The 26578-nt window shown below is 42.2% G+C and overlaps 1 protein-coding gene across 7 annotated transcripts in view; it reads right to left on the bottom strand.

Moving 5' to 3' along the window:
• CADPS (calcium dependent secretion activator) overlaps positions 1 to 21069 on the bottom strand; it is a 476150-nt gene extending 455081 nt beyond the window's left edge. For 4 of the 7 annotated variants that reach the window (XM_068982572.1, XM_068982575.1, XM_068982576.1 and 1 more), the window contains exons 1-2: positions 20930 to 21069; positions 20626 to 20821 (exon numbers count right to left, since the gene is read on the bottom strand). In XM_068982572.1, the coding sequence (XP_068838673.1) occupies positions 20626 to 20821; positions 20930 to 21069 (336 nt within the window). Of the gene's footprint in view, positions 1 to 20625 lie in introns of all 7 variants that reach the window. The other 3 variants (XM_068982571.1, XM_068982570.1, XM_068982573.1) reach the window with 1 other exon arrangement.
• Between the last annotated feature and the right edge of the window lie 5509 nt (positions 21070 to 26578).

The raw sequence follows: 26578 nt of genomic DNA, 5'->3' as shown, positions 1-26578 counted from the left end.
TTCTGAAAGTTGAGTTTTAAGCCAACTTTTTCACTCTCCTCTTTCACTTTCATCAAGAGGCTTTCTAATTCTTCTTCGCTTTCTGCCATAAGGGTGGTGTTGTCTGCATATCTGAGGTGATTGATATTTCTCCTGGCAATCTTGATTCCAGCTTGTGCTTCATCCAGTCCAGCATTTCTCATGATGTACTCTGCATATAAGTTAAATAAGCAGGGTGACAATATACAGCCTTGACATACTCCTTTTCCTATTTGAAACCAGTCTGTTGTTCCATGTCCAGTTCTAACTGTTGCTTCCTGACCTGCATACAGGTTTCTCAAGAGGCAGGTCAGGTGGTCTGGTATTCCCATCTCTTTAAGAATTTTCCAGTTTGTGGTGATCCATACAGTCGAAGCCTTTGCCATAGTCAATAAAGCAGAAATAGATGTTTTTCTGGTAATCCAGTGGATGCTGGCAATTTGATCTCTGATTCCTCTGCCTTTTCCAAAACGAGCTTGAACATCTGGAAGTTCATGGTTCATGTACTGTTGAAGCCTGGCTGGGAGAATTTTGAGCATTACTTTGCTAGCATGTGAGATGAATGCAATTGCACAGTAGTTTGAGCATTCTTTGCCACTGCCTTCCTTTGGGATTGGAATGAAAACTGACATTTTCCAGGCCTGTGGCCACTGCTGAATTGGCCAGCAGTGGCCACAGGACTGGTTAAATTTAGAGCTCATAAAATACTACTGCAATGAAAAACAATTGGTGACGTTGCCTTTTTTTTTTTTCAGTTTTCCAGAGCTCCTATGAAGATACTATGATTTATGAGAAATCATAGGCATGTGTTAACCTCATACAGACAAAGAGTTTCAAAAACTGAAAATAAAATTTTATTATTTCATAATCAAAAAAGATGCGTGGATGTTGGATGTGAGGTACATTTAATATATTTGCCATGAAACTTTCTAAAAGTGTGAGTCAAAAATCACATTGATGGTCCAAAGTCTGTACTGCCCCAGTTTGTACTTAGGGTGACTCTAAGACTGACTCTGTGGTGAGAGGGCCCTAGATGCATTCAGGAGGCCCAGGTTGGTGTTCCATGGTTCTGTCCAACCAGTAGGACATCTTTGGACCCCACTCCCACTCCCACACAGGGTTATAGGATACATACTCCTCCTATGCAAAAAGGTTGTTTTAAAGAATAAACAGGATTACCTCAGTGAACTTGCTACAAATGGTAGAGGTGTACTACTCTAAACACCCATGAATTCAACAATTATAAATTCATGCTTTACGTATTTACTGAGCATCTATTATGGGTATGCACATCTACCAGACACTGGGGGATACTAAATGAAATCTCTGTAGCATCAGATGAGAGAAACAGGTACACACTGAAGTAAGATGTGCCCAGTGCCATAATACGATTAAAATAGCACAAGGTTAAGAGTTCTGACCAGAGTCAGACCGTCTGGGCCCAACCCAGCTCTACCTCTTACTAAATGTGTGACCCAAGACAAGTTTCTCAACTACTCTGCCTCTCGGTTTCCTCATTGTAAGGTTATGAGGAATAGTATCTATCTTATCAGGAATAAATGAGATACAACCTTATAAATTTATAGAACAGTGAGTATACAGGGTAAACACCCAATAAATAGTCACTATCTGTTCCTGTTTTTAATGCCTAGATGCCATCATCTACCTAAGAGTGTGATGGGCAAAGTGGGAATGGCCTTTTAAGCTAGAAGAAGAGCGTGTACAAAAGACACAGTACCACAAAAGAGCATGCAGCAATGTAGGGATGTTAAGGGCTTAACACATTATTGACTGGAGACATTTTACAGCCATGGGGTTAGTTTCTGCATATATCCCCTACCAATAATTGTTGATATAGGCTGAAGCCAAGGATGTACACAGAATTGCAGGAGTTGAGGCTGGATGGGAAGGGAGGATCCAGTTATGCCATGCAAGTGAGTTTGGATCCTGTATAGGCAAAGGAAAGCTGCAGAAGCATTCTAAGCAGGAAGAGGACATGATTAGATGTGCTTCAGAATGACCACTCTGAACGGAATGAGGACAAGAAAGCAAGCAGAAGGAATAGTTAAAATGTTATTGTAAAAGTCCACGCAAATCGTCATGAGGGTCCAAAGCACAGCACCAGTGATAAAGGTGAAGGAGAAGAGATGAAAAGTTTATTAACTGGAACGTCAATAGGATGAAGTTCTGTGCTTCAGCCTTGAATAGTTTGGTTATACAGCAGCAACAGAACTGCACTCCAGAACTCTTAAGAAAATTAATTTATCCTGCGTGAGAAAATAGAGCTGCAAAGAGTCTTGGTGAGATGTTCTACTGTTGACTAGTCTAAGGAAATCCTAGGGGAGATGTGATGGAGGTCAGTGCTCTTCCAAGTGTAATGTGTAGATCTGTGCCATTTGTGAACTACTCATTATTGGCCTGCACCAAGCTAAAGTGCTAGTACTGGAAACAATACATCAACTCCATCATGCATCAGTTCAGTGCAGCTGACAATTTTTTGCAGCAAGACTTTCCTGAAGAAAGCAGTGAGCTGATTTACATTCTAGCGCAAGTTCCTTACCTCCTCGTGGGCCTGTGACAAAGCCTTAACTGACTGCGCCAGTGTGAGGCCACCCCTTCAGCAACACCGATGTATGGATTAGACATTTGGTGAGAGGTGTGTCCTGGAGCTCCAGATTTGAGAATGGAAGTGTAGAGATCATCAGTGGCAAGGTGGCTTAAACAACAGAAACTTACCATCTTACAGCTGTTGGCAGGGTCAGCGTCTTCTGAGGACTCAATGAAGAACATAATTCATGCTTGTACCCTAGCTTCTGGCCATCCTTGGTGTTCCTTGCCTGTAGAAGAGTCACTCCAATCTCTGTTTTCCTCTTCACATGGTGTTCTCACTGTGTACGTCCTCTATGTCCAAATTTCCCCATTCAATAAGGATACCAGTCATTATGGATTAGGGTCCACTTTAAGTTTTAAGTTTTAAGCTGGCTTAAAACTCAACATTCAAAAAGCGAAGATCATGGCATCTGGTCTCATTACTTCATGGCAAATTGATGGGTAAAAAGAAACAGACTCAGATTTCATTTTCTTGGACTCCAAAATCACTGTGGACGGTGACTGCTGCCACAAAATTAAAAGATGCTTGGTCCTTGGAAGAAAAGCTATTACAAACCTTAGACAGTGTATTAACAAGCAGAGACATCACTTTGCTGACAAAGGTCTGTACAGTCAAAGCTATCGTTTTTCTAGTACTCATGTATGGATGTGAGAACTGGACCATAAAGAAGGCTGGGTGCTGAAGAATTGATGCTTTCAAACTGTGATGCTGGAAAAGACTCTTGAGAGTCCCTTGGACAGCAAGGAGATCCAACCAGTCCATCCTAAAGGAAATTGGTCCTAATTGGAATGGAGAAGGCAATGGCACCCCACTTCAGTACTATGGCCTGGAAAATCCCATGGACAGAGGAGCCTGGTAGGCTGCAGTCCATGGGGTCGCGAACAGTCGGACATGACTGAGCGACTTTACTTTCACTATTCACTTTTATGCATTGGAGAAGGAAATGGCAACCCACTCCAGTGTTCTTGCTGGGAGAACCCCCGGGACGGGGGATCCTGGTGGGGTGCTGTCTATGGGGTCACACAGAGTCGGACATGACTGAAGTGACTTAGCAGCAGCATTCATTGGAAGGACTGATGCTGAAGCTGAAACTCCAATTCTTTGGCCACCTGATGTGAAGAGCTGAGTGACTGGAAAGACCCTAATGCTGGGAAAGATTGAAGGCAGGAGGAGAAGGGGGCAACAGAGGACAAAATGGCTGGATGGTATCACTGACTCAATGGACATGAGTTTGAGCAAACTGAGGGAGATGGAAACTCAGGGAAATCTGGCCTGCTGCAGTTCATGGCATCACAGAGAGTCAGACATGACTCAGTGACTGAACAACAACAACGACTTCATCTTAACTAATTACATCTACAAAGACCTTATTTTCAAATAAGGTCCCACTATGAGGTACTGCAGGTTAGGATTTCAGCATATGGATTTTGGGGGAGACATAATCAAGACATAAAGAGAGTCAAGGATGGAGATGTGAAAAACACTAATATTTAATATTCAGATGATCACCATATACTGCCTTACGTTATGAGCTCTGTTCATTGCTGATGTACTTCAACATCTCAAACAGATTGATAGGTTCTTAGAAACCAGGAAGGTTGTCTGAAATGTCTTTCCATATTTTGCCTGCAGGATTTAGTGAATTTCTTGTATGTAGAAGTGGTACAAAACAATGCCGTCTGATGATGTATAACAAACAAAAATTGAATATGGAAGAGCCCCCAAGAGCTGTTTTGAACACAGTATGTTGTGACATTCGCTGCCTTATAGACAACAGTTGCTGTACTTGTCAGAAAAATAACCAAAGGAGATGTTCAAGATATATTTTAACTCATTTGCTTAAACAACTCCATGCCTACCATCCACACCAAAAGGCTGTTCTGCATGGGCAACAGAAGGCATAATTATTTGCAAGATTTTTCAATGTTTTCCCTTTGCTTTCTTCAGTCACACAGCAGCTTCTTTGTAGCACTGTGCGCATTTGCCAGAATCCCATTGTCTTTCTGAAAGCAGTATAGCCTCTAAAGGGTTTGAAACTTAGCCTATGCTCCCCCCAAACTTAGTGATTAAAAAAAGAAGTTAACTGCAAAGTTATCTGAGAACTTTCCTACTGCATGAAATGGTCCTGAAAAACACAGGCTGATATTTTCCTCCCATAGGCTACAGAGGACATCAATATATTATCAGTTTATTCAGTATCTCTCAATTTTAGAAGGATAGCCAGAATCTTGAAACACTTGGAGGCCTAATCATTAAGTTTATTTTTCAAGACTCTTAGATGTTTACTCTGCTTGTTTAAATGAAAAGAATGGCTTAGCAAAGATAATTTTCCCTTTGATTACTTTTTCCTTCCCTTTGCTTTTGTGAAAAGCATCAGGAAAATCCACACCTAGGCAGTTTTACGTTACAGATATTTCACACCCATCTTATTTTCTTATTACCTCATCCAATATGCAAAAGCAGAGTCATTATTTATTTACATGCTAACTATACTCAAAAAGGACTTTGGACAGCATACAATGACAGAGAAAGTAGAGCCAAAATCCCATAAAAGTATGGAAAAGAAGCATATTTACTTACATCTAAATATGTAGAACTTGGATTCTGTTATGTAATTCTGACAATATTGAGATTGAATATTTTCAACAGCCTAACTTGCTCTAGTACTGCTGACTACTCATTATTTTTTTTTCCCCCTCAGAAAGAATTAAGTCAAATAAGACATATGCCCAATATGTTAGTTCTCAACTTGGCTTAAGATTTGGCCACTTAAACACACCCTATGGTGATTCAGAGTCTGTCTGCAATGCAGGAGACCCAGGTTCAATTCCTGGGTTGGGAAGATCCCCTGGAGAAGGAAATGGCAACCCACTCCAAGACTCTTGCTTGGAAAATCCCATGGACAGAGAAGCCTGGTAGGCTACAGTCCATGGGGTTGCAAAGAATCAGACAACTGAGCGATTTTCACTACACATATGGTGATTCAAGTTCAATTGAGATTCGGTCACTAAGAGAAATTCCTAACTGATTATGGTCTTTGAAAAAAAACTTTCCTCTATAACAGATCTAGAAATTTGTCAGTTGTTAGTATAAAGAAACGAGACTAGGGAGATAATTGATGGTATGTTTCTACAACATAAATTATTTTGAAAACATGGAATAATTGGCTTACCCTCCATGCTTTCCAATAAGATTTTGTAAAAGTATGTAAGTTGTTTGTCCATGATTAAGACAAACTACATGACTCATTCATGTCCACTCATTAGGAACTTTCTAGGAAATAAAGCATCACTGCAGAATTTCAACAGTGAATGTTTACAAGCATCTACTATATATTCCAGGCACTGTTTTAGGAGATGGGGAATGAAAAAGGAATAAAAATGTGGTCCCCATCTTTGACATTCCTAGTGGGTGAGAGGAACTCACAAAACAGGTGATTTAAATATATAGGAAGAAAAGTAGAAACAGACTAGGGAATTATAGGAGCACTTAACTCAACATAAAGCTTTGGGTATGATTACTTGAAGGAGGTAATACCTGAGTTAATTAAGGGACAAACAAAAGCAAATCAAGTGAAGACAGGTAGAAAGTTGTTCAAACAGCAGAAAGAGCTTCAGCAAAGGCACTGAAGTATGAAATAGTGTGGGGGCATTTCGTGGACAAAAATGCAAGAAAGCTATTATTGGATGAGCCAAAACATTTGTTTGGGACTTTCTGTCACATGGGAAAACCAGAACTTTTTTTGCCAACCCAATACTATCACTGGTAATATTTGTTCAAAGTTTACCACATATTAAGGCCTTATTGCCAAATTCAGACTTAAATTGAAGAAAGTAGGGAAAACCACTAGACCATTCAGGTATGACCTAAACCAAACCCCTATGATTATACAGTGGAAGTGAGAAATAGATTTAGGGCCTAGACCTGATACACAGAGTGCCTGATGAACTATGGAATGAAGTTCGTGACATTGTACAGGAGACAGGGATCAAGACCATCCCCATGGAAAAGAAATGCAAAAAAGCAAAATGGCTGTCTGGGGAGGCCTTACAAATAGCTGTGAAGAGAAGAGAAGCAAAAAGCAAAGGAGAAAAGGGAAGATATAAGCATCTGAATGCAGAGTTCCAAAGAATAGCAAGGAGAGATAAGAATGCCTTCCTCAGCCATCAGTGCAAAGAAATAGAGGAAAACAACAGAAAGGGAAAGACTAGAGATCTCCTCAAGAAAATTAGAGATACCAAGGGAACATTTCATGCAAAGATGGGCTCGATAAAGGACAGAAATGGTCTGGACCTAACAGAAGCAGAAGATATTAAGAAGAGGTGGCAAGGATACACAGAAGAACTAAACAAAAAAGATCTTCACGACCAAGATAATCACGATGGTGTGATCACTCACCTGGAGCCAGACATCCTGAAATGTGAAGTCAAGTGGGCTTTAGAAAGCTTCACTATGAACAAAGCTAGTGGAGGTGATGGAATTCCCGTTGAGCTATTTCAAATCCTGAAAATTGATGCTGTGAAAGTGCTGCACTCAATATGCCAGCAAATTTGGAAAACTCAGCAGTGGCCACAGGACTGGAAAAGGTCAGTTTTCATTCCAATCCCAAAGAAAGGCAATGCCAAAGAAGGCTTAAACTATCGCACAATGGCACTCATCTCACACGCTAGTAAAGTCATGCTCAAAATTCTCCAAGCCAAGCTTTAGCAATACATGAACCATGAACTTCGAGATGTTCAAGCTAGTTTTAGAAAAGGCAGAGGAACCAGAGATCAAATTGCCAATATCCGCTGGATCATGGAAAAAGCAAGAAAGTTCCAGAAAAACATTTATTTCTGCTTTATTGACTATGCCAAAGCCTTTGACTGTGTGGATCACAATAAACTGTGGAAAATTCTGAAAGAGATGGGAATACCAGACCACCTGACCTGCCTCTTGAAAAACTTGTATGCAGGTCAAGAAGCAACAGTTAGAACTGGACTTGGAACAACAGACTGATTCCAAATAGGAAAAGGAGTATGTCAAGGCTGTATATTGTCACCCTGCTTATTTAACTTCTATGCAGAGTACCTCATGAGAAACGCTGGACTGAAAGAAACACAAGCTGGAACCAAGATTGCCGGGAGAAATATCAATCACCTCAGATATCCAGATGACCCCACCCTTATGGCAGAAAGTGAAGAGGAACTAAAAAGCCTCTTGATGAAAGTGAAAGTGGAGAGTGTGAAAAAGTTGGCTTAAAGCTCAACATTCAGAAAACGAAGATCATGGCATCTGGTCCCATCACTTCCTGGCAAATAGATGGGGAAACAGTGTCAGACTTTATTTTGGGGGGCTCCAAAATCACTGCAGATGGTGACTGCAGCCATGAAATTAAAAGATACTTACTCCTTGGAAGAAAAGTTATGACTGACCTAGATAGCATATTGAAAAGCAGAGACATTACTTTGCCAACAAAGTCTGTCTAGTTGAGGCTATGGTTTTTCCAATGGTCATGTACGGATGAGAGAGTCGGACTGTGAAGAACGCTGAGCGCCGAAGAATGGATGCTTTTGAACTGTGGTGTTGGAGAAGACTCTTGAGAGTCCCTTGGACTGCAAGGAGATCCAACCAGTCTATCCTAAAGGAGATCAGTCCTGGGTATTCATTGGAGGGACTGATGCTGAAGCTGAAACTCCAGTACTTTTGCCACCTCATGTGAAGAGTGACTCACTGGAAAAGACTCTGATGCTGGGAGGGATTGGGGGCAGGAGGAGAAGGGGACGACAGAGGATGAGATGGCTGGATGCATCACTGACTCGATGGACATGAGTTTGAGGAACTCCAGGAGTTGGTGATGGACAGGGAGGCCTGGTGTGCTGCTATTCATGGGGCGGCAAAGGGTCAGACATGACTGAGCGACTAAACTGAACTGAATTAAGGGGCTTATTAAGCAGTTAACATAATTTTTTTCTTGTAATCTTCACTATTATTTCCCCCCTTTTTATACAGGAAGGAACTAAGACTTAGAGAGATTGGATAATACACCAAAGGTCACACAGCTACTAGGTCAAAAAACTGACTAGGCATTTGAAACAGAGACTAATGACCTGCAGAGTTAATGAAGTGTCACAACAAGAAGGAATAATGATGCATTGTACTCTCAACCTCATCTACTCTGTAGACAATGTTGTTATGGTAACCATTTATTCCTGGGTCTACTTATCATATCAATAAGGATAATGATCATGAGGATTATAGCAATACTGAATATAAGGCATACTATGGTCAGCACTTCACATACATTCTTTTCACAGATTAAAAAAAATACACAAAATTGTACAGATCAAATTAGCAATAAGAGGAACACTTATGTACTACTCACCACATGCCAGGCATTGTTCTAAGAGCTTTACTATATTAGCTCACTTACTTTTCACCAGAACTTAATGATGGAGACACCATTACTATTCCTACTTTACTGATGAGTAAACTGAGCCACAGGGTGTTTAAGTACGTTGCCCCAAATCAGAGCCTGCTTGGGGTACATCCAGAAGAGCAAACGTAGGCATTCAACTTTCAGAATCTATGCTCTTTCCTGCACTATACATCATATGTCAAAAGCAACGGCCAGGCTTTAAATCACTGACTGACTTCATCACCTTTTCTTTGCCTGCTAACAACAGAGAAGTAATTCTTTCACATGCTTGGATGGACAAATGAAAAAATAATAAGGTAATTCTGACTGTCAGCTCTCCAGTTGTGCAGAAACTATAAATCTGATCCCAATGGAGAAACACCTGCCAGAGACAGGTAACAGAGTTCCAAATTCTAGATTTTTTTCTTGGATGCATTACAGAGGCAAGGGTCAGACCATCAATATTACAGCAGCAATGGCAAGCAGAGACAGTGTTGGAAAGAACCAGATTGCTGCTGTCCTACCAATCAAATTTCTATGATGTTCCTCTTAGAATGAGCATACTTAATTTATTTAAAGTGATTAACATTCCATTAGTGAAGTGAAGACTGATAGTCTTATTTCTGTTGCTTTTTGCAGATTCGTTAAAAACTCAGGTCAGCTTTGCTATATTTTCCAGTTATAAGAGGAGCCAGAAATACAAATTTTTACATGTAATATCTTGACAGTTTTAAATGTTGAGAACAAATTCAAAATTTTGAAAAATATACTGTACTCAAAAATATACTTTCAGTCCATTTCATCCCATAAACTGAATCTCTTGCATGGTCTGTAGCCTTGTAATCTTTTAAGATTGAATCTCCTCCATGAAAAACACAAACTGAACTCTAACTTCATCTCAAATTCTTTGAAGACAATGCCTTATTTTATACTGTCAAAACATCCCAAATACAAATTTGAATGAAATTATGTCTTGATAATGGGTGCCCTCATTGCCGAAAAAGAAATATCAACTATTATATATCAAATATTATATACAAAGGTGACAAGAGATTATTTGAGGGTTCCCTATCCCCTCTTCATAAGGGCAGAGTAGAAATTATCCCAAAGACAGACAGTGACTTTCCTGAAACTGGTGGTTTATTAGTGGTAGAGTTTAAGTTCAAACACAGGTTTCAATACATAACCTTTCTTCTCAACAACCAGCTTTCATCATTGTTAAAGAAGTCATTTAAACTGCTAGATCCAGCCATGACTGCACCTTGCACTGGATTCTTAAATTATATGCACCAATAAACCTTTCCTGTCCCCTTATTTTCCTATTGATGTGGCCGCTTCAGTTGGGTTTCTGTCATTTAGAACCAAAAGAATGGAATGATTAATCCAAGAAACAGTGACTCTCTGCCACAATCCTCCTACATCATGCTTTTCTCCTAACTGGAATACCTGCCTTTCCTTATGGTTACACAAATCATGCAAAATTTTTAAGACCTATTACCAAATTCAGACTTAAATTGAAGAAAGTAGGGAAAACTGCTAGACCATTCAGGTATGACCTAAATCAAATCCCTTATGATTATACAGTGGAAGTGAGAAATGGATTTAAGGGCCTAGACCTGATACACAGAGTGCCTGATGAACTATGGAATGAAGTTCGTGACATTGTACAGGAGACAGGGATCAAGACCATCCCCATGGAAAAGAAATGCAAAAAAGCAAAATGGCTGTCTGGGGAGGCCTTACAAATAGCTGTGAAAAGAAGAGAAGTGAAAAGCAAAGGAGAAAAGGGAAGATATAAGCATCTGAATGCAGAGTTCCAAAGAATAGCAAGAAGAGAAAAGAAAGCCTTCTTCAGCCATCAGTGCAAAGAAATAGAGGAAAACAACAGAAAGGGAAAGACTAGAGATCTCCTCAAGAAAATTAGAGATACCAAGGGAACATTTCATGCAAAGATGGGCTTGATAAAGGATAGAAATGGTCTGGACCTAACAGAAGCAGAAGATATTAAGAAGAGGTGGCAAGAATACACAGAAGAACTGTACAAAAAAGATCTTCATGACCCAGATAATCACGATGGTGTGATCACTCACCTGGAGCCAGACATCCTGAAATGTGAAGTCAAGTGGGCCTTAGAAAGCTTCACTATGAACAAAGCTAGTGGAGATGATGGAATTTCAGTTGAGCTGTTTCCAATCCTGAAAGATGATGCTGTGAAAGTGCTGCACTCAATATGCCAGCAAATTTGGAAAACTCAGCAGTGGCCACAGGACTGGAAAAGGTCAGATTTCATTCCAATCCCGAAGAAAAGCAATGTCAAAGAATGCTCAAACTATCACACAATTGCACTCATTTCACATACTAGTAAAGTCATGCTCAAAATTCTCCAAGCCAGGCTTCAGCAATATGTCAACTGTGAACTTCCAGATGTTCAAGCTGGTTTTAGAAAAGGCAGAGGAACCAGAGATCCCATTGCCAACATCCGCTGGATCATGGAAAAAGTAAGAGAGTTCCAGACAAACATCTATTTCTGCTTTATTGACTATGCCAAAGCCTTTGACTGTGTGGATCACAATAAACTGTGGAAAATTCTGAAAGAGATGGGAATACCAGACCACCTGACCTGCCTCTTGAGAAATCTGTATGCAGGCCAGGAAGCAACAGTTAGAATTGGGCTTGGAAAAGGAGTACATCAAGGCTGTATATTGTCATCCTGCTTATTTAACTTCTATGCAGAGTACATCATGAGAAATGCTGGGCTGGAAGAAACACAAGCTGGAATCAAGATTGCCAGGAGAAATATCAATAACCTCAGATATGCAGATGACACCACCCTTATGACAGAAAATGAAGAGGAACTAAAAAGCCTCTTGATGAAAGAGAAAGAGGAGAGTGAAAAAGTTGGCTTAAAGCTCAACATTCAGAAAATGAAGATCATGGCATCAGGCCCCATCAGTTCATGTCAAATAGATGGGGAAACAGTGGAAACAATGTCAGACTTTATTTTGGGGGGCTCCAAAGTCACTGCAAATGGTGACTGCAGCCATGAAATTAAAAGACGCTTATGCCTTGGAAGAAAAGTTATGACCAACCTAGATAGCATATTCAAAAGCAGAGACATTACTTTGCCGACTAAGGTCCGTCTAGTCAAGGCTATGGTTTTTCCTGTGGTCATGTACGGATGTGAGAGTTGGACTGTGAAGAAGGCTGAGCACCAAAGAATTGATGCTTTTGAACTGTGGTATTGGAGAAGACTCTTGAGAGTCCCTTGGACTGCAAGGAGATCCAACCAGTCCATTCTGAAGGAGATCAACCCTGGGATTTCTTTGGAAGGAATGATGCTAAAGCTGAAGCTCCAGTACTTTGGCAACCTCATGAGAAGAGTTGACTCATTGGAAAAGACTGATGCTGGGAGGGATTAGGGGCAGGAGGAGAAGGGGACGACAGAGGATGAGATGGCTGGATAGCGTCACTGCCTAGATGGACGCGAATATGAGTGAACTCCGGGAGTTGGTGATGGAGGGCTGCGATTCATGGGGTCGCAAAGAGTTGGACACGACTGAGCGACTGAACTGAACTGAAACTGAACAGGATCCCATGGGGCTCCTGGTCACAGAAGGCTTTCTGTGCCCAGCTCCCTGTCCCATGCAAAGTGCACCCCCTTTCTTGTTTGTAGGAAACGGGTTTCAGCTCCAGGATCCTCCCTGAGTTCCGAGGGGTAAAGTTCAACCAGTTCTAATCAAGGAAGGGAAGGGATGCAGATACAAAGGAGGACCAGTCAAGAAACAATAGTGTAGCCTTAGCACAGGAGCCTGCCTCAAGGGATATACAGAACAATACCTTTCAGCTCTTCTACATAAACCAAGCCTCACAATAGATGGAAGATATTAACTACTTGATGAAACAATCTTCATTCTAGAGAAATGGTCAGGAGATAACCTGATGCCAGATTAACGCACTGCACATACTCTGTTCTTTATCAGCAACCACAACCTTGAACCACTGCTATAAAACTCAAATTCCTCCAGGTTGGGATATGCAGTTTTGAAGGGGACAAGTCCACTGTGTCCCCCTTGCTTGGCAAAGCAATAAATCTATTCCTTTCTACTTCACCCCGAACTCTGTCTCCGAGATTCGATTTGGCACCAGTGCACAGAGGCTGAGTTTTTGCCATCACTCACCGTAGTCTACTTCCCCCGTGAAGATTTTTACTACTACTATATCCGATCCTGTATGTGTGCACACTCTCCCCTTCTCCTACTTTAGTATTTGTAATCCAGTCCAGTTCCAGTTCAATCACTAAGTCATGTCCGACTCTTTGCAACCCCATGAACCGCAGTACACCAGGCCTTCCTGTCCATCACCAACTCCCAGAGTCCACCCAAACCCATGTCCATTGAGTCGGTGATGCCATCCAACCATCTCATCCTCCGTCATCCCCTTCTCCTCCTGTCCTCAATCTTTCCCAGGATCAGGGTCTTTTCCAATGAGTCAGCTCTTTGCATCAGGTGGCCAAAGTATTGGAGTTTCAGCTTCAGCATCAGTCTTTCCAATAAACACCCAGGACTGACCTCCTTTAGGATGGACTGGTTGGATCTCCTTGCAGTCCAAGGGACTCTCAAGAGTCTTCTCCAACACCACAGTTCAAAAGCATCAATTCTTCAGCAGCATCTTACAATTAAACACTACCTTATTCTCAATTTATCTGACAGCTTCCAAACTAGAACAGAAACTCTCCAATCGAGAATCATACCTCACAACTATCTTCCAGTTCTTCACAAAGCCTGGGAGAATATTTGGTGCAATGAATAACTGGTCTTTCTTAGAACTTGGTCTAAGTAAGTAAAACACCCCTGATGATTCCAACTTAAGTTGTATGAACACTTGGCCCCAAATACTGGCTATATTTTAATGTAACAGCCTATGGTTATGTATTAAGTTTGCTTTTGAAGGAAAAAGACCTTGGAATTACTTGACTTTTACCACTTTACAAAGTACAGTTTTTCAGGAATGAAAGATTTAATTTCCTTTGTTGTTCAGTCCAGTTTTAGGGAAGCAAAAGGCTATTCCAAGTGTGTAATGAGGCAAGAACTTCTCATTACTTTTTTGGTTTTCTGTATCTTCAAAATGTCTCTTCTAGTACCAGTCCCTAACAGTTCCTGCCCATTGCACCAAGATGATTGGGGGTTGGGGGGAAATGCCAAAAAGCAGATTTAAAGAATTCAATTATTTTCCTGAAGAAGAGAAAAACATAATTCTTTCTCAAGGAATCCTGTTTGAACAGTCATTTAGTTTTCTCAAAAGGTGAAAATATTTTAATTTTTTAAATACAAATTGTATGTTGCATTAACAATGCAACCCTTCAGATATTTGAAGAGTAACTTAAGTGCCTCAAAGCATATCTGAATGAATGAATCACCACTATTGATTTAAAATACACACACACTCAGACATATTTAGTAACCTAGCACTTGGTCTTAAATTTTATGAAAGTTATGAGCTTTTGAGTCATAACTGAACAACAAAGTCAAAGAAGTTAGTGAATAAAGATGGAATTTCTCTGGCTAACAGTGACTCAACTTGAGCCATAATTTTAGAGCAAAATATAAGCTGAATCACATGGAAATGAGTAACTTGATGACTAGACCTAATGTGTTGTAAGTTCAAGTCCTCTTGAATGAGGAATTCAGATAGAAAAGATACAACTTTGGCACTGCCCCTTTCTCTCATCATATACTGGGTTGGCCCAAAGTTCCTTTCAAGTTTTCTATAAGATGGTACAGAAAAACTTGAAAGAACTTTTGGCCAACCCAGTACATACAGGTGTTGTTTAGTTGCCCAGTTGTGTTCAAGTCTTTTGACCCCATGGATGGCTGCATGCCAGGCCTCCCTATCCCTCACCATCTCCTGAAGTTTGCCCAAGTTCATGTCCATTGCATTGGTGATGCCATGATGTGTGTGTGTGATGTGCCTGTGTGTGTATGTGAACACAGGTGATGCAGTGCTAAAGAATCCACCTATCAACGCAAGAGATGTAAGAGAGATGGGTTCGATCCCTGGGTCAGAAAGATCTCCTGTAGTAGGAAATGGCAACCCACTCCAGTGTTCTTGCCTGGCAACTTTCAAGGACAGAAGAGCCTGGCAGGCTACAGTTCATCGGGTTGCAAAGAGTTGGACATGACTGAACACACACACACAATACACACAGACACACATGTATACACACCTACATATGCACTCATAATTCATTCTGGACATCTGGAATCCAGGCATTACAAATAGTTCCTAGCCAAGTTAAAACAAAAACCAAAACAGGTCATGTCAATTTACACATTACACAGAATTGTTTACAGTGCCTGCTTTTACATTCCCTCAGGAACATCTATAAGTAGGTGGTTCACATGAGGCAGCCACTCATCACCATTACTACATGATTTAGAAACATATGGTGTAGCTCCGTCATGCCAGCTTCTAGGTATTCACTCTAGCATTCTGACAAAAAGGAGACAAAGAAAGCTCAGAACTGTTTTTCAAATTATCATTTATCAGCTGCTAAAACATACAATGTGACAGCCTGATGACTAGGTTTTTGTTGTGGTCATAAATTATCATTACCAACATGCTATATTTAGATTTACAGTAGTACAAGGAAAATATACCTATAAATGATAACATATTGAAATTTAGCAAGACCCTGTGCAGTTTCTGGGTATAAATCCTTTCTGTGTTCACCCATTTTTTTTTTTTTGTAGGAAATAGGCTTTATGTAACCTCCAGGACCTCCTCTGTGTTCCAAAGAGCAGGTTCAAACCCGTGCTAATCAGGAGAGGGAGGGGATGCAGAGAAAGGGAGCTGCAATCAAGAAACAATGGAGCCTTGGGTCACAGGTACTGGTTCCCCCTCAAGGAATATATCGATAGGATGGCTCAGTGGTAAAGAGTCCGCTTGCCAGTGAAGGAGCTGTGGGTTCGGCTCCTCATCCAGGAAAATCCCCTGGAGAAGGAAACGGCAACCCACTCCAGTATTCTTGCCTGGGAAGTCCCGTGAACAGAGGAGCCTGGTGGGCTACACTCCACAGGGTCTCAAAGAGTCAGACACGACTGAGCACACACACAGGCAACACTATCTTTGAGCTTTTTGCTTCCCTGGTGGTGCAGAGGCTAAAGCGTCTGCCTGCAATGTGGGAGACCTGGGTTCGATCCCTGGGTCGGGAAGATCCCCTGGAGAAGGAAATGGCAACCCACTGCAGTATTCTTGCCTGGAGAATTTCATGGACGGAGGAGCTTGGTGAGCTACAGTCCACTGGTCGCAAAGAGCCGGACACGACTGAGCGGCTTCACTTTCACTTTCTTTCATTTTCAAAGCCGCCACTCAGGGAGAATGGCAACTTCAGGCTGAGGCAAGGTTCCCAGAGCACCACCCTGTTAACTTGTCACCAACCAATCAGAGGAAAGTCACACAGTCTGCAGCCTTCACCCTAAATTCTGCCTATAAAAATCTTTTCCAAAGTCATCGGGGAGTTCGAGCCACTGGTTCTCTTTGGCTGGCCCTGCAATAAATCTTTCTCTGCTCCAAACTCTGATGTTTGGTTTATTTGACTTCACTGTACATCAGGCACATGACCTTATTCGCTAACAATATTTTCACATAGTTTGTTTCAAATCCCTTCTTTTAACTGGAAAGACTGTTTGAAAACCTAGGCATTCTCTTTCCCAGTAAAAGTGAAGCCTAAGTAATTAACTATCAGAATGATCCAGCAATGGCATCTTTTCCCTCTGTTCCTTCCCAATTGTTCTTTTGAGCTAAAGTAAATTTTTTTTTCCCAGTTCAAAGTATACAGAAAGACTGACAACAGTCTGCTGTTCAGATTTACCAGCTAACAGCCATCTCTCTCCTTCATGAGTGAGCGAGTGAAAGTCACTCCCATGCCCGACTGTTTGTGATCCCATGGACTGTAGCCTCCTCTGTCCATGGGATTCTCCAGGCAAGAATACTAGAGTGGGTAGCCGTTCCCTGCTCCAGGGGATCTTCCCAACCCAGGGATCGAACCAGGGTCTCTTACACTGCATATGGCTTTTTTACCAGCTGAGCTACCAGGGAAGCCCTTTCTCTCCTTCATACTCTTTATGAAATTGGTACTTCAAGGATTATTTTCCCCATGTTGATTTTTTTGGATAGGTGTTCAAAGTGGAAGGGGCAGGTCTCTCTCAACTCAAATAGAAATAATCCTGAGTCAAGAAGTACACTAGACCTGTTGTCAGGATGCTGCTGCTGCTGCTGCTACTAAGTCGCTTCAGTCGTGTCCGACTCTGTGCGACCCCATAGACGGCAGCCCACCAGGCTTCCCCATCCCTGGGATTCTCCAGGCAAGAACACTGGAGTGGGTTGCCATTTCCTTCTCCTAGCCTTCTATTTCTCATTTAGAATACTTCTGGCCAGTGTTGAATATTAAAAAGATAGGATTTGAAATCAGAACCCCATGCCTAAATTCCCACTCTCATCTGTCTACATAGTGCTTTAGGCAAATTAGAAAATCTCACTGAGTTTTCTTTGGGGATGGTAATCCTTACACTGCTGCTAACTAAAATCTATAGTGTATTTAAATGTCGTTCATTTCTACCTAACTTCCTATTTCTGTTCTTAGATCATTTTGTTCTCTTCATAATTCCTACATTGTTAATTATGAGAAGAACATAAAATGATCTAGGAATGGAAATGGGTAGTTAGGTAAAACGAAGGACATTTAAATAAATGACAGATTTTAGTAAACAAGGCATAGCTGTTGGTTCTTTATTTGTACAACAAGTACCCATACTACTATAAGATAATTACAGAGGAAAACTGTCTCAACTTTTCATTAAATCTAAGACTCTCCTTAAAAGAAGTCCACTTTTAAAAAATGACTTGAAGTAAGTGCCCTGCACTTGGCAAGTACTTAAAACACAGTAGCCAATGTTACTCTTATCAAGTAAACTAGTTGGTTTCCTAAAGTTTATTAAACTCTGTATAATATGGTCTTCCTCCACCTGAACTTTATTGAGATATAATTGACATACAACACTGTGTAACTTTAAGGTATACAGCACAATGATTTTACAATATGATCTTTCCTTTTCCCCAATTTAGCAATTGCTTTTCATAAGCAGTTCTCTCTGCCCCAGCCCTTATCACTCTATTCACTTTCTCTATATCACTTTTCCTCTTTTTTTAGTTCATCCATTTCTTTTCTACAAACTCCTGTTTACCTTACACCTAGTTTTTATTTCTCCAAGACTAATTCCATCTTATTTCTTGGCTTTAAGTTTGGCCTCCATGATTATGCAAACTTTTACTTTCAATGACGGCTCCTTGGGAAAAAAAAAAAAAAATCAAAGTTCAAGCTTTCTACTTAGAGAAAAATAGCAGAACACTTTTTTTTTTTTCCCCAAAAAGGCACCAAACACAAAGATATAGTATTGGGGAAAGCTTGTTTTTTTGTTTTTGTAATAAAGAGAGAGAGATTCAGCGTACCAATATAGACAGCCTGGAGGCAGCTTTGCCGGGATATGTATTTAGTCTGCTGCAACAACTAAAAATAGTTTGACCAAATACCAGTGTTATCAGTCTGTCCTGGAGTCCCTCTGATATTAAGGTCATGTGTAAAAACACACCTTGCTTGTCCCTCAACCACAGCTTTGAATGGATCTGGGTAAAACATACCATATCAGATCAGAAAAACCAGCCTCCTGATGCTCTTTCTCAGGTGGCTGAAGCTTCTGTTTAGAAGACCTGGGTCTTTATGAGAATAAATTTCTTTTCCCATTCTGGTGCTGGATTTCAACCTGTATTTGAAGGACAGAGCTAGAGAGCCTTTTGACTGATAAAGGGAAGTTTGCTTCTTAACTTTTCTTTAAGTGACAACAGCTTTTCATTGACAAAGGAACAGGACTTCTTTAGTGGGTGCCATTATTAATGAGAGAGATTTTGGAAATGGAATTTCCCCTGCTATAAAGACACAATTACCGAAATAATTTCAACCTGAAGCTTGAAATACCAGGCCCTGTGAACCCAAGCCTCAACCTTAAAAGACTATCCAAAAACTTTTACGTTCTGAAAATACTTTTGCTCTAGGATAGTTCAAAATACACATGGAAAAAGCAAGGAACCACTGATGGGGGGGGGTGGGGGAGGATGGGGATTACGGAAGGAGTGTGCAGCCCACCTGTTCTTTCTCAACCAGGAAATCAATTTTATCTTTAATAAAACTGATAACCAAGCTTGTGATAGCCAAAATAAATCATCACTTCTGGGTGGTTTGTGTACACATACATGCAATACAAACAGAGAAATCTGTGCTAACTCAAGATAAGGCTGGATAAATATAGGAAAACCTAACACTCTACTCCGGGCAACATATAAATCAGTCTTAAATGGCAACAACCCAGAAATTCTCTATTTTAAGAAACTAGTCTCAGTAACCTCTGAGGGGGTTAGAGCTGGCGTTAATCGCCCCTCACACCGCCCCTCTGGGGGCTTCACGGACTTCTCTGTTACTTCAGCTGTGGCAGACTCATCTAAAAGACAGAATGAGATGCTAACTTGCTTCCCAACTCACTCCAGCTGAGTACCCTCTTCTGGTCCACCGCCCTCGACCTGCATTAACTAATCCCTTTCTCTGGCTGGAGAACAGCATCAAAGGCAGTCCGGAACCGTCTTAGCCTTACCCCAACCTCAGACACAAAAAGCTTTTTGATGCTTATAATTGCAAGGCTTTTTCCAGCTGCACTTTATTAAGCTAGTAGTGGCAGGGCTTGGAGGGCCTAGGAGAGCCAGAAGGTGGCGGCGAAGTCACCTTGGGAAAAGAAGGGGGTCAGAGGGAGGAAGGCAGAGGGGCTGACCCCGGGAGAAGGAGCAAGTATACCTGCCCCTGCTCTGGGGTGAGTGAGCAAGGGCAAGGGACATTGGAAGGAAGCCCACCCAAAGTGAAGCGGTGCCCAGAGGACCCCCAAGTCGACCCTAATCTGTGATCATCTGACCCGGTGGAGGGAGGAGGATGCCCTTCGTAGTGTCACGGGAAGCTTCGCCTTCCGGGCTCGCTTTCTCCCGCCTGCCCCTGCGGTGGTTCTCTGCCAGGGTTAGCCTGAGCGCGGCTCGGAGGCGCTCCACTTGCTCCGTACCGGAGCCCCCACCTACCGGGCGCCCCTGCTCGCCCTGCGCACGCCCAGGAGGGCGGGCCGGGAGTTGAGCGCAGCCGCCGGCCGCTCGAGAGTGCTGGGAGCCCGGCTAGCGAGCCAGGCCTCTCTGGGCGCCGCCGGCTGCAAGTCACTCTCTGAACCTCCCGGGCTACACAGCAGAACTTGCCCGCCTCGCTCCCCAGCAGGGAGGCCCAGGCACAGGGTGCTGTCCTCCAGGACCCTTGCTGGTTCTGGGCAGCTCCTGGTGCGCTCTGGGCTAGGCGAGGCCTGGCCGCGGAGAGGGGGGCCTTGTAACCCCTTCCCCGGGGCGCGGTCTCCTCCTCCTCCTCCAGCTCCTCCTCGCCAGCTGCGCCGCCAGCTCCCATTGTTCGCCCCGCCCGCCTGGCAACGTCCCGGCGCTACTCTCTGGGCCTCCCAGGCGCACCTACCTTCTGCTGCCGGCGAGCCATGTCGGTGGGTTGCTTGGCGTTGAAGGGGTAGGCGATGCAGCGCATCACGAACACATAGAGCTGCAGCCTCTTCTTCCTCTCCTCCTCTTCCTTCTGCAGCCGCTCCAACTCTTCCTTCTCCTTCTCGCTCACCACCGACGGGCTAGGGCTGGAGGGTCGGCCGCCACCGGCGCGGCTGCTAGGCTGCAGCCCCCCGGCCCCGCCGCCGCTGCTCGCGCCGCTGCCCCCGCCGCCGCCGGCGCCCATCCCGGCCCCGGCGCCGGCCCCGCCGCCGCCCCCTAGCCCGGCGCCGCCGCCCGAGCCCTCGCTGGTGCGGCTGGGAGACAGGCGCGCGCCGGACGCGGCCGAGCCGAGCACCTCCTTGCCGCTCTCCTCCTCCACGATCTCATCCGATTCCTCTTCGCTGGATGAAGGGTCCAGCATGTTGGCGCCTGGGGAGGGGGGGTCCTTGGAGCCCCTGGCTTGGGGTGCAAAAGGTGAGGGGCGCTGGAGGCAGCTGGGGGTCGGCTCTCCCGGATGGCCGCTTCTCCCCAAATCAGGGAGCAAGCGCGCTGCTGCTCAGCCTCAGCCGCGGAGACTGCTTCCTCCGCCCGGCGCTCGAGAGCTGGGCTTTGACCCACGAGCACGAGGGGAGGAGGGAAGGGGAGAGGTGCGTCCGTGGACCCAAAGTGGGCAAAGGAGGGAGTCAATTGCGAGCCCCGAGCCCACAGCAGGGTGCCATCTGCAGCCGCTGAAGGAGGCGCCTCCAGAAAAGATGCCGAGTGTTGCAAGCTGTCGATGCAGCCTAAAGCCGAAGAGGCATCTTGCCGATTGGGGAGGGAGCGGCGCTTACGTGTTTATTGGCTTAACTCTCCCGTGTCCGCAGCATAAAGGGCGGCTGCAGCGGGCTGGAGCCGGAAGAGCGCGGAGCGTCCCCAAAGTCTCAGAGCTTCCGTAGTGATCCCAGTGCTTTCCCGTCCTCCTCACTCCCACCCCGTTGTGGCTAATTTCCTCCTTAATGCCCAGCCCTCTTGGTTTCAACCTCTCTTCCCGTCCCGCGAACAAAAAGTTCTTGGGAGAGGAGGAAATACATCAATCAGTGATGACATTTTGCCAGCGGATAGTTGACAAAAGCAGACTTTTTGTCAGCTGTTGGACACACTAAGTTCAGAGATCTCACCGAGAAGAAGTCGGCGAGATGTTATACACAAAAGAAAGGCTATTCCCTATAACCAGCTTTCCTCACGTTTTCCTCACCAACCACCCTGTTTGTCCCACCTGTGTAGGCTCCAATGCCAGCAGTTTACTTTACATACACCCAACTGTAAAGAAAAGATTTTGAGCGGATTGATGTATCCACCTTGCAGCTCAACTCTTTTAAGTAGAACCCCCGCCCCTGCCTACTCTGCATTCTTCAGTTCCAAGAACTGGTAATACTTTATGCTGAGGTAAGCCTACCATGGAAATAGAAGGGTTTCTTGTTGCTCAGCCCTTCCTTCATTCTGTCTCGCTGGAGTATCTGGGTGGAGGGTTGGGGACCCCAAAATCAGACAAGGAAACTGTAATAACTGAGTGCAGCAACATCGAATGCGTTGACTCTGTCGCACTGTCTTCCTTCCTGCTTCTCCGTTATCTATTAATTCAAAGCAGCAGATGGTGCCTTCCTTCCCCCGGCTCCTTTCACTTAAGCCAATAAAGCCAGCGCACGGGGGAGCTGGCCAGCGTGCTGAATCTAATCAGCGACCCACAGATGGATTGAAAACAAACCAACACTCTTCACCTTTTGATCTTAGACTATCTAGAGACCTCTCATGGCCTTCCCTCACCCCATTTATGTATTTTCAATGCTCTAACTACTCGTAGATACTCGTGGGAGTTATTGTTGAAGTGTACTGTGAATTTAAAGTTTATATCACATCTGTCTTTATTTTAAAATTTACCATGACTATCAATACTATAGACTTTGATAGTCAAAGGAAGTTTTAGCACCTTTTCACAAAGTGAACACTGTTCTAGGTGCTTGGAGTAGGTTGAATTTTTAGAAGACATTCTCTTAAAGAGTCTATAATCCCCTTTTGGAGATACAACACAAACACACGAAAAAGACTGACAGTGCTTATTTCAAGGCAACATGTAAACAAATCCAAGTTAGTAAACAGCTAAAAGCTTGCTTGAATGAAGCAACTAGGAATGGAAGAGAATCATATGTTTCTGTAAAAAGAGAGTTAAATTTTAAAGAAAGGAAGCATATGACTTAATGGTGAAAAGGGAAGATATATGTGGAAAGAGCAATTTCCAAAGCTCTTTGGACAGAGGACTGAGTAAGGTACAGAGTGTAATGGAGGCAGTGTGTGGGTAGGAAATGGGAAGGGAGGAGGAAAAAAAGTTGAAATAATCATCCATCTGGCCAAATTGGGGGGGGAGGGGTGGCAGTAGTCATCTTTAGGACACAAAGAAATAAATGGCTAGCTAAGGAGCATATGACTTATGCACAGAAGGCAAGACAAAGTCATTTACTAATTAAATATTTTTAAGCAAGATAAGGCATTTGAGTATTATCACATTATGTACCAGTAGGAGGGTGACCATGAACTCTGTCTTTAGAACCATCTGGAATTTCTCAATCACTGTAATAAACTTTAGTAGTTTTGCATTTTTAACAACATTTTTCATAAAAACATAAACTCAGTATCTACCTTTTGTTACTCATATAAGCCTATGATTTGGCTATTAAATATGACATTGCTCAGGTAAATTTAACACTTTTCTCAGCACACCCATGAGTGTTCAATCAAAGGAGGCAAACAGATTTTACAGGAAATACCTTTATTTATTTATTTTTTTCAAAATGTATGTATTGCTGACTTTTAAAACGTACATCTTGGGATTTTCCTGGTGGTTCAGTGGTTAAGACTGCACTTCTACTGCAGGGGCATGTATTCAACCACTGGCTGGGGAACTAAGATCCCATGTGTGGTGTGACAAGGCCGCACACACACACACACACACACACACACACACACACACACACACACACAAGTTCATCCTTTCAAAGATATGTTTTACCTTAGCTGAAAGTTAAATGTCCTTGGAGATATTATAACTTTTTTTTTCTGCTGAAGCTAAGATATCCCAATCTGAACTCCTTAGGCATCTAAACTAGGAATCGTGGCTTTCCTAGATGCAAATTTTGATGAAAAAGGAAGAAAATTATCCCAGAACACATCCAAAGGATCTTAATTATTGTCTACCTTTTGTTAACATCCATATTCTTCTTTTTAAAAGTACAATCCTACCATAGATTCTGATACACATCAGTATTCATATCCTCAAACAAGCTATTTTAGGTGCTTGCATGCTTGCCCCCACCTCCAGTTCTGCTTTGTAGGAAACTTGAATAACCTTAAGGTGATGGAATAAATTTTAGTCAGCCATCTGGAGACCATATCATGAAAGTAGAAGTTATAACAGTGAATTTTTTTAATCCCAGCAAAATCTAGAGGAAATGGAAATGACTGAGACATTAAACTAGGGTTTTATCATCTGGACCTCAATTATTTCTAGATAGACCTCATTTTCCACTGAAGTGTTCATTATAATTACATAAAAAGCTACAAGTATGAAGGAATAGCTGACTCATTGGCAATCAACAGATACCTTCGTGAAAAACCATCACTTCTTTATGTCACTCATATAACATGTTTCAATCAAATAAACCTGAATTCAATGCCCATCTTAATGATTTTCTGTGTTTCTTACTAGAGGACAGTATGGCCAAATTGAATATATATTTTTTAAATCTCACAATAAATTTCAGATGTAATCATCTTATCCCATCAATATATATATATATTTAAATTTAAGGATAGACATAAACAACAAAAAGGATAAATTTGAACCTTATGGTATGCCTAAATTCAAGTTAAATGCTTGGGATCTGGACCCAGGCAGTTCTGCCTTTGCCACTTAACAGCAGAGTTATTCTGAGAAAATTGTTCAATGACTCAGACTCGGTTTCCTCATCTGTAAGATGAGGGACAGTGGTAATAACTCCCCTTAGAATGACAAGAAAATCAAATTGAATAGTATAAAAAAAGTATTTTTCAACAGACTTTAGGTTTAAGCCTTTTTTTCCACTAAAAGGAGATGAACTTTTTTCCGCTAAAAGGAAAAGGACTTCATTTTACTTATAAATGAAATAAAATTGAACCTGCATAACTGGAAGGAAAAACACTAAAAAAATCAAATAACCCAACTTTCTCACACTATATTAAAAAATAAACTAAAAATGAATTAAAGACTTAATATAAATTAAACTGTAAAACTCCTAGAAGAAAACATTGAGAGTATTTACTTTGACACTGACCCTAGAATACTTTGGGGGCTGTATCTCCTCAGGTAAAGGAAACAAAAGCAAAAACAAATAAATGAGAAAAATTGCATCAGACCGAAAGCTTTTGCACAGATAAGGAAACTAGGGAGAAAATGAAAACGCCACCTACTGTATGGGAAAAGATATTTGCAAATGATATGTCTGATAATGGGTTAATATCCAAAATATATAGAGAACTCATACAAGTCAACATTTAAAAAAAATTAAAAATGGGGAGAGGGGCTTCCTTGATGGCTCAGTGTAAAGAATCTGCCTGCCAATGCAGGAGACATGAGTCTGATGCCTGGGTCGGGAAGATCCCACAAATCAGGGAGCAAATAAGCCTGGGCATCACAACATTAGAGCCTGTGCTCTAGAGCCAGAAAGCACAACTACTGAAGTCAGAGCGCCTAGACCCGAGCTCAGTAACAAGAAACTACCACAATGCAAAGCCTGGACACAGCAATGAAGAGCAGCCCCTGCTCTCTGCAACTAGAGAAGAGCCTGTGCTGCAATGAAGACCCAGTACAGCCAAATAAATAAATATCATTAAAAAAAAAAAAAGGCAGAGAACCTGAAAATACATTTTTCCAAAGAGGACATACAGGTGGCCAACAGGCACATGAAAAGATGCTCAACATCACTAATTTTCAGAGAAATGCAAATCGAAACCACAGTGTCGCACCTATCAGAATGGCTAGTATCAAAAAGGCAACAAATAACAAGGGTTGGCAAAGAGGAGGAGAAAAGGGAACACCTGAGCACTGTTAGTGGAAATGTAAATTAATGCAGTCACTATGGAAAAACAGGGTGGAAATTCTTCAAAAAATTAAAGATAAAACTACCATATCATCTAGTAATTTAACTCCTAGGCATTTTTCTGAAGAAAGCAAAAACTCTAATTCAAAAAGATATGTGTACCCCTATGTTCATTGCAGCATTATTGACAGTAACCAAGATAAGGAAGCAACCTAAGTGCTCATTGTAGATGAATGGATAAAGGAGACTTGGTGTATATATACAGTGGAATATTACTCAGCCATAAAGAAGAATGAAATATTGATATTTGCTACAATATGAAATGGGTGAAATTAACTCAGATGACCATTATATCTACTACTGTGGGGAAGAATCCTTTGGAAGAAATAGAGTAGCCATCATAGTCAACAAGAGAGTCCAAAATGCAGTACTTGGATGCAAATTCAAAAATGACAGAATGATCTCTGTTCATTTCCAAGGCAAACCATTCAGTATCACAGTAATCCAAGTCTATGTCCTGACCAGTAATGCTAAAGAAGCTAAAGTTAAATGGTTTTATGAAGACCTACAAGACCTTCTAGAACTAACACCCCAAAAATATGTCTTTTTCATTATAGGGGACTGAAATGCAAAAGTAGGAAGTCAAGAAACACCTGGAGTAAGAGGCAAATTTGGCCTTGGAGTACAGAATGAAGCAGGGCAAAGACTAATTGAATTTTGCCAAGAGAATGCACTGGTCATAGCAAACATCCTCTTCCAACAAGACAAGAGAAGACTCTACATATGGACATCACCAGATGGTCAACAACAAAATTGCACTGA

The sequence above is a fragment of the Capricornis sumatraensis genome, chromosome 10, assembly GCF_032405125.1.
Source record: "Capricornis sumatraensis isolate serow.1 chromosome 10, serow.2, whole genome shotgun sequence".
Classification (NCBI taxonomy): domain Eukaryota; kingdom Metazoa; phylum Chordata; class Mammalia; order Artiodactyla; family Bovidae; genus Capricornis; species Capricornis sumatraensis.
Note: the sequence above shows the minus strand (reverse complement) of the source record. Positions and strands in the feature narration are given on the sequence as shown.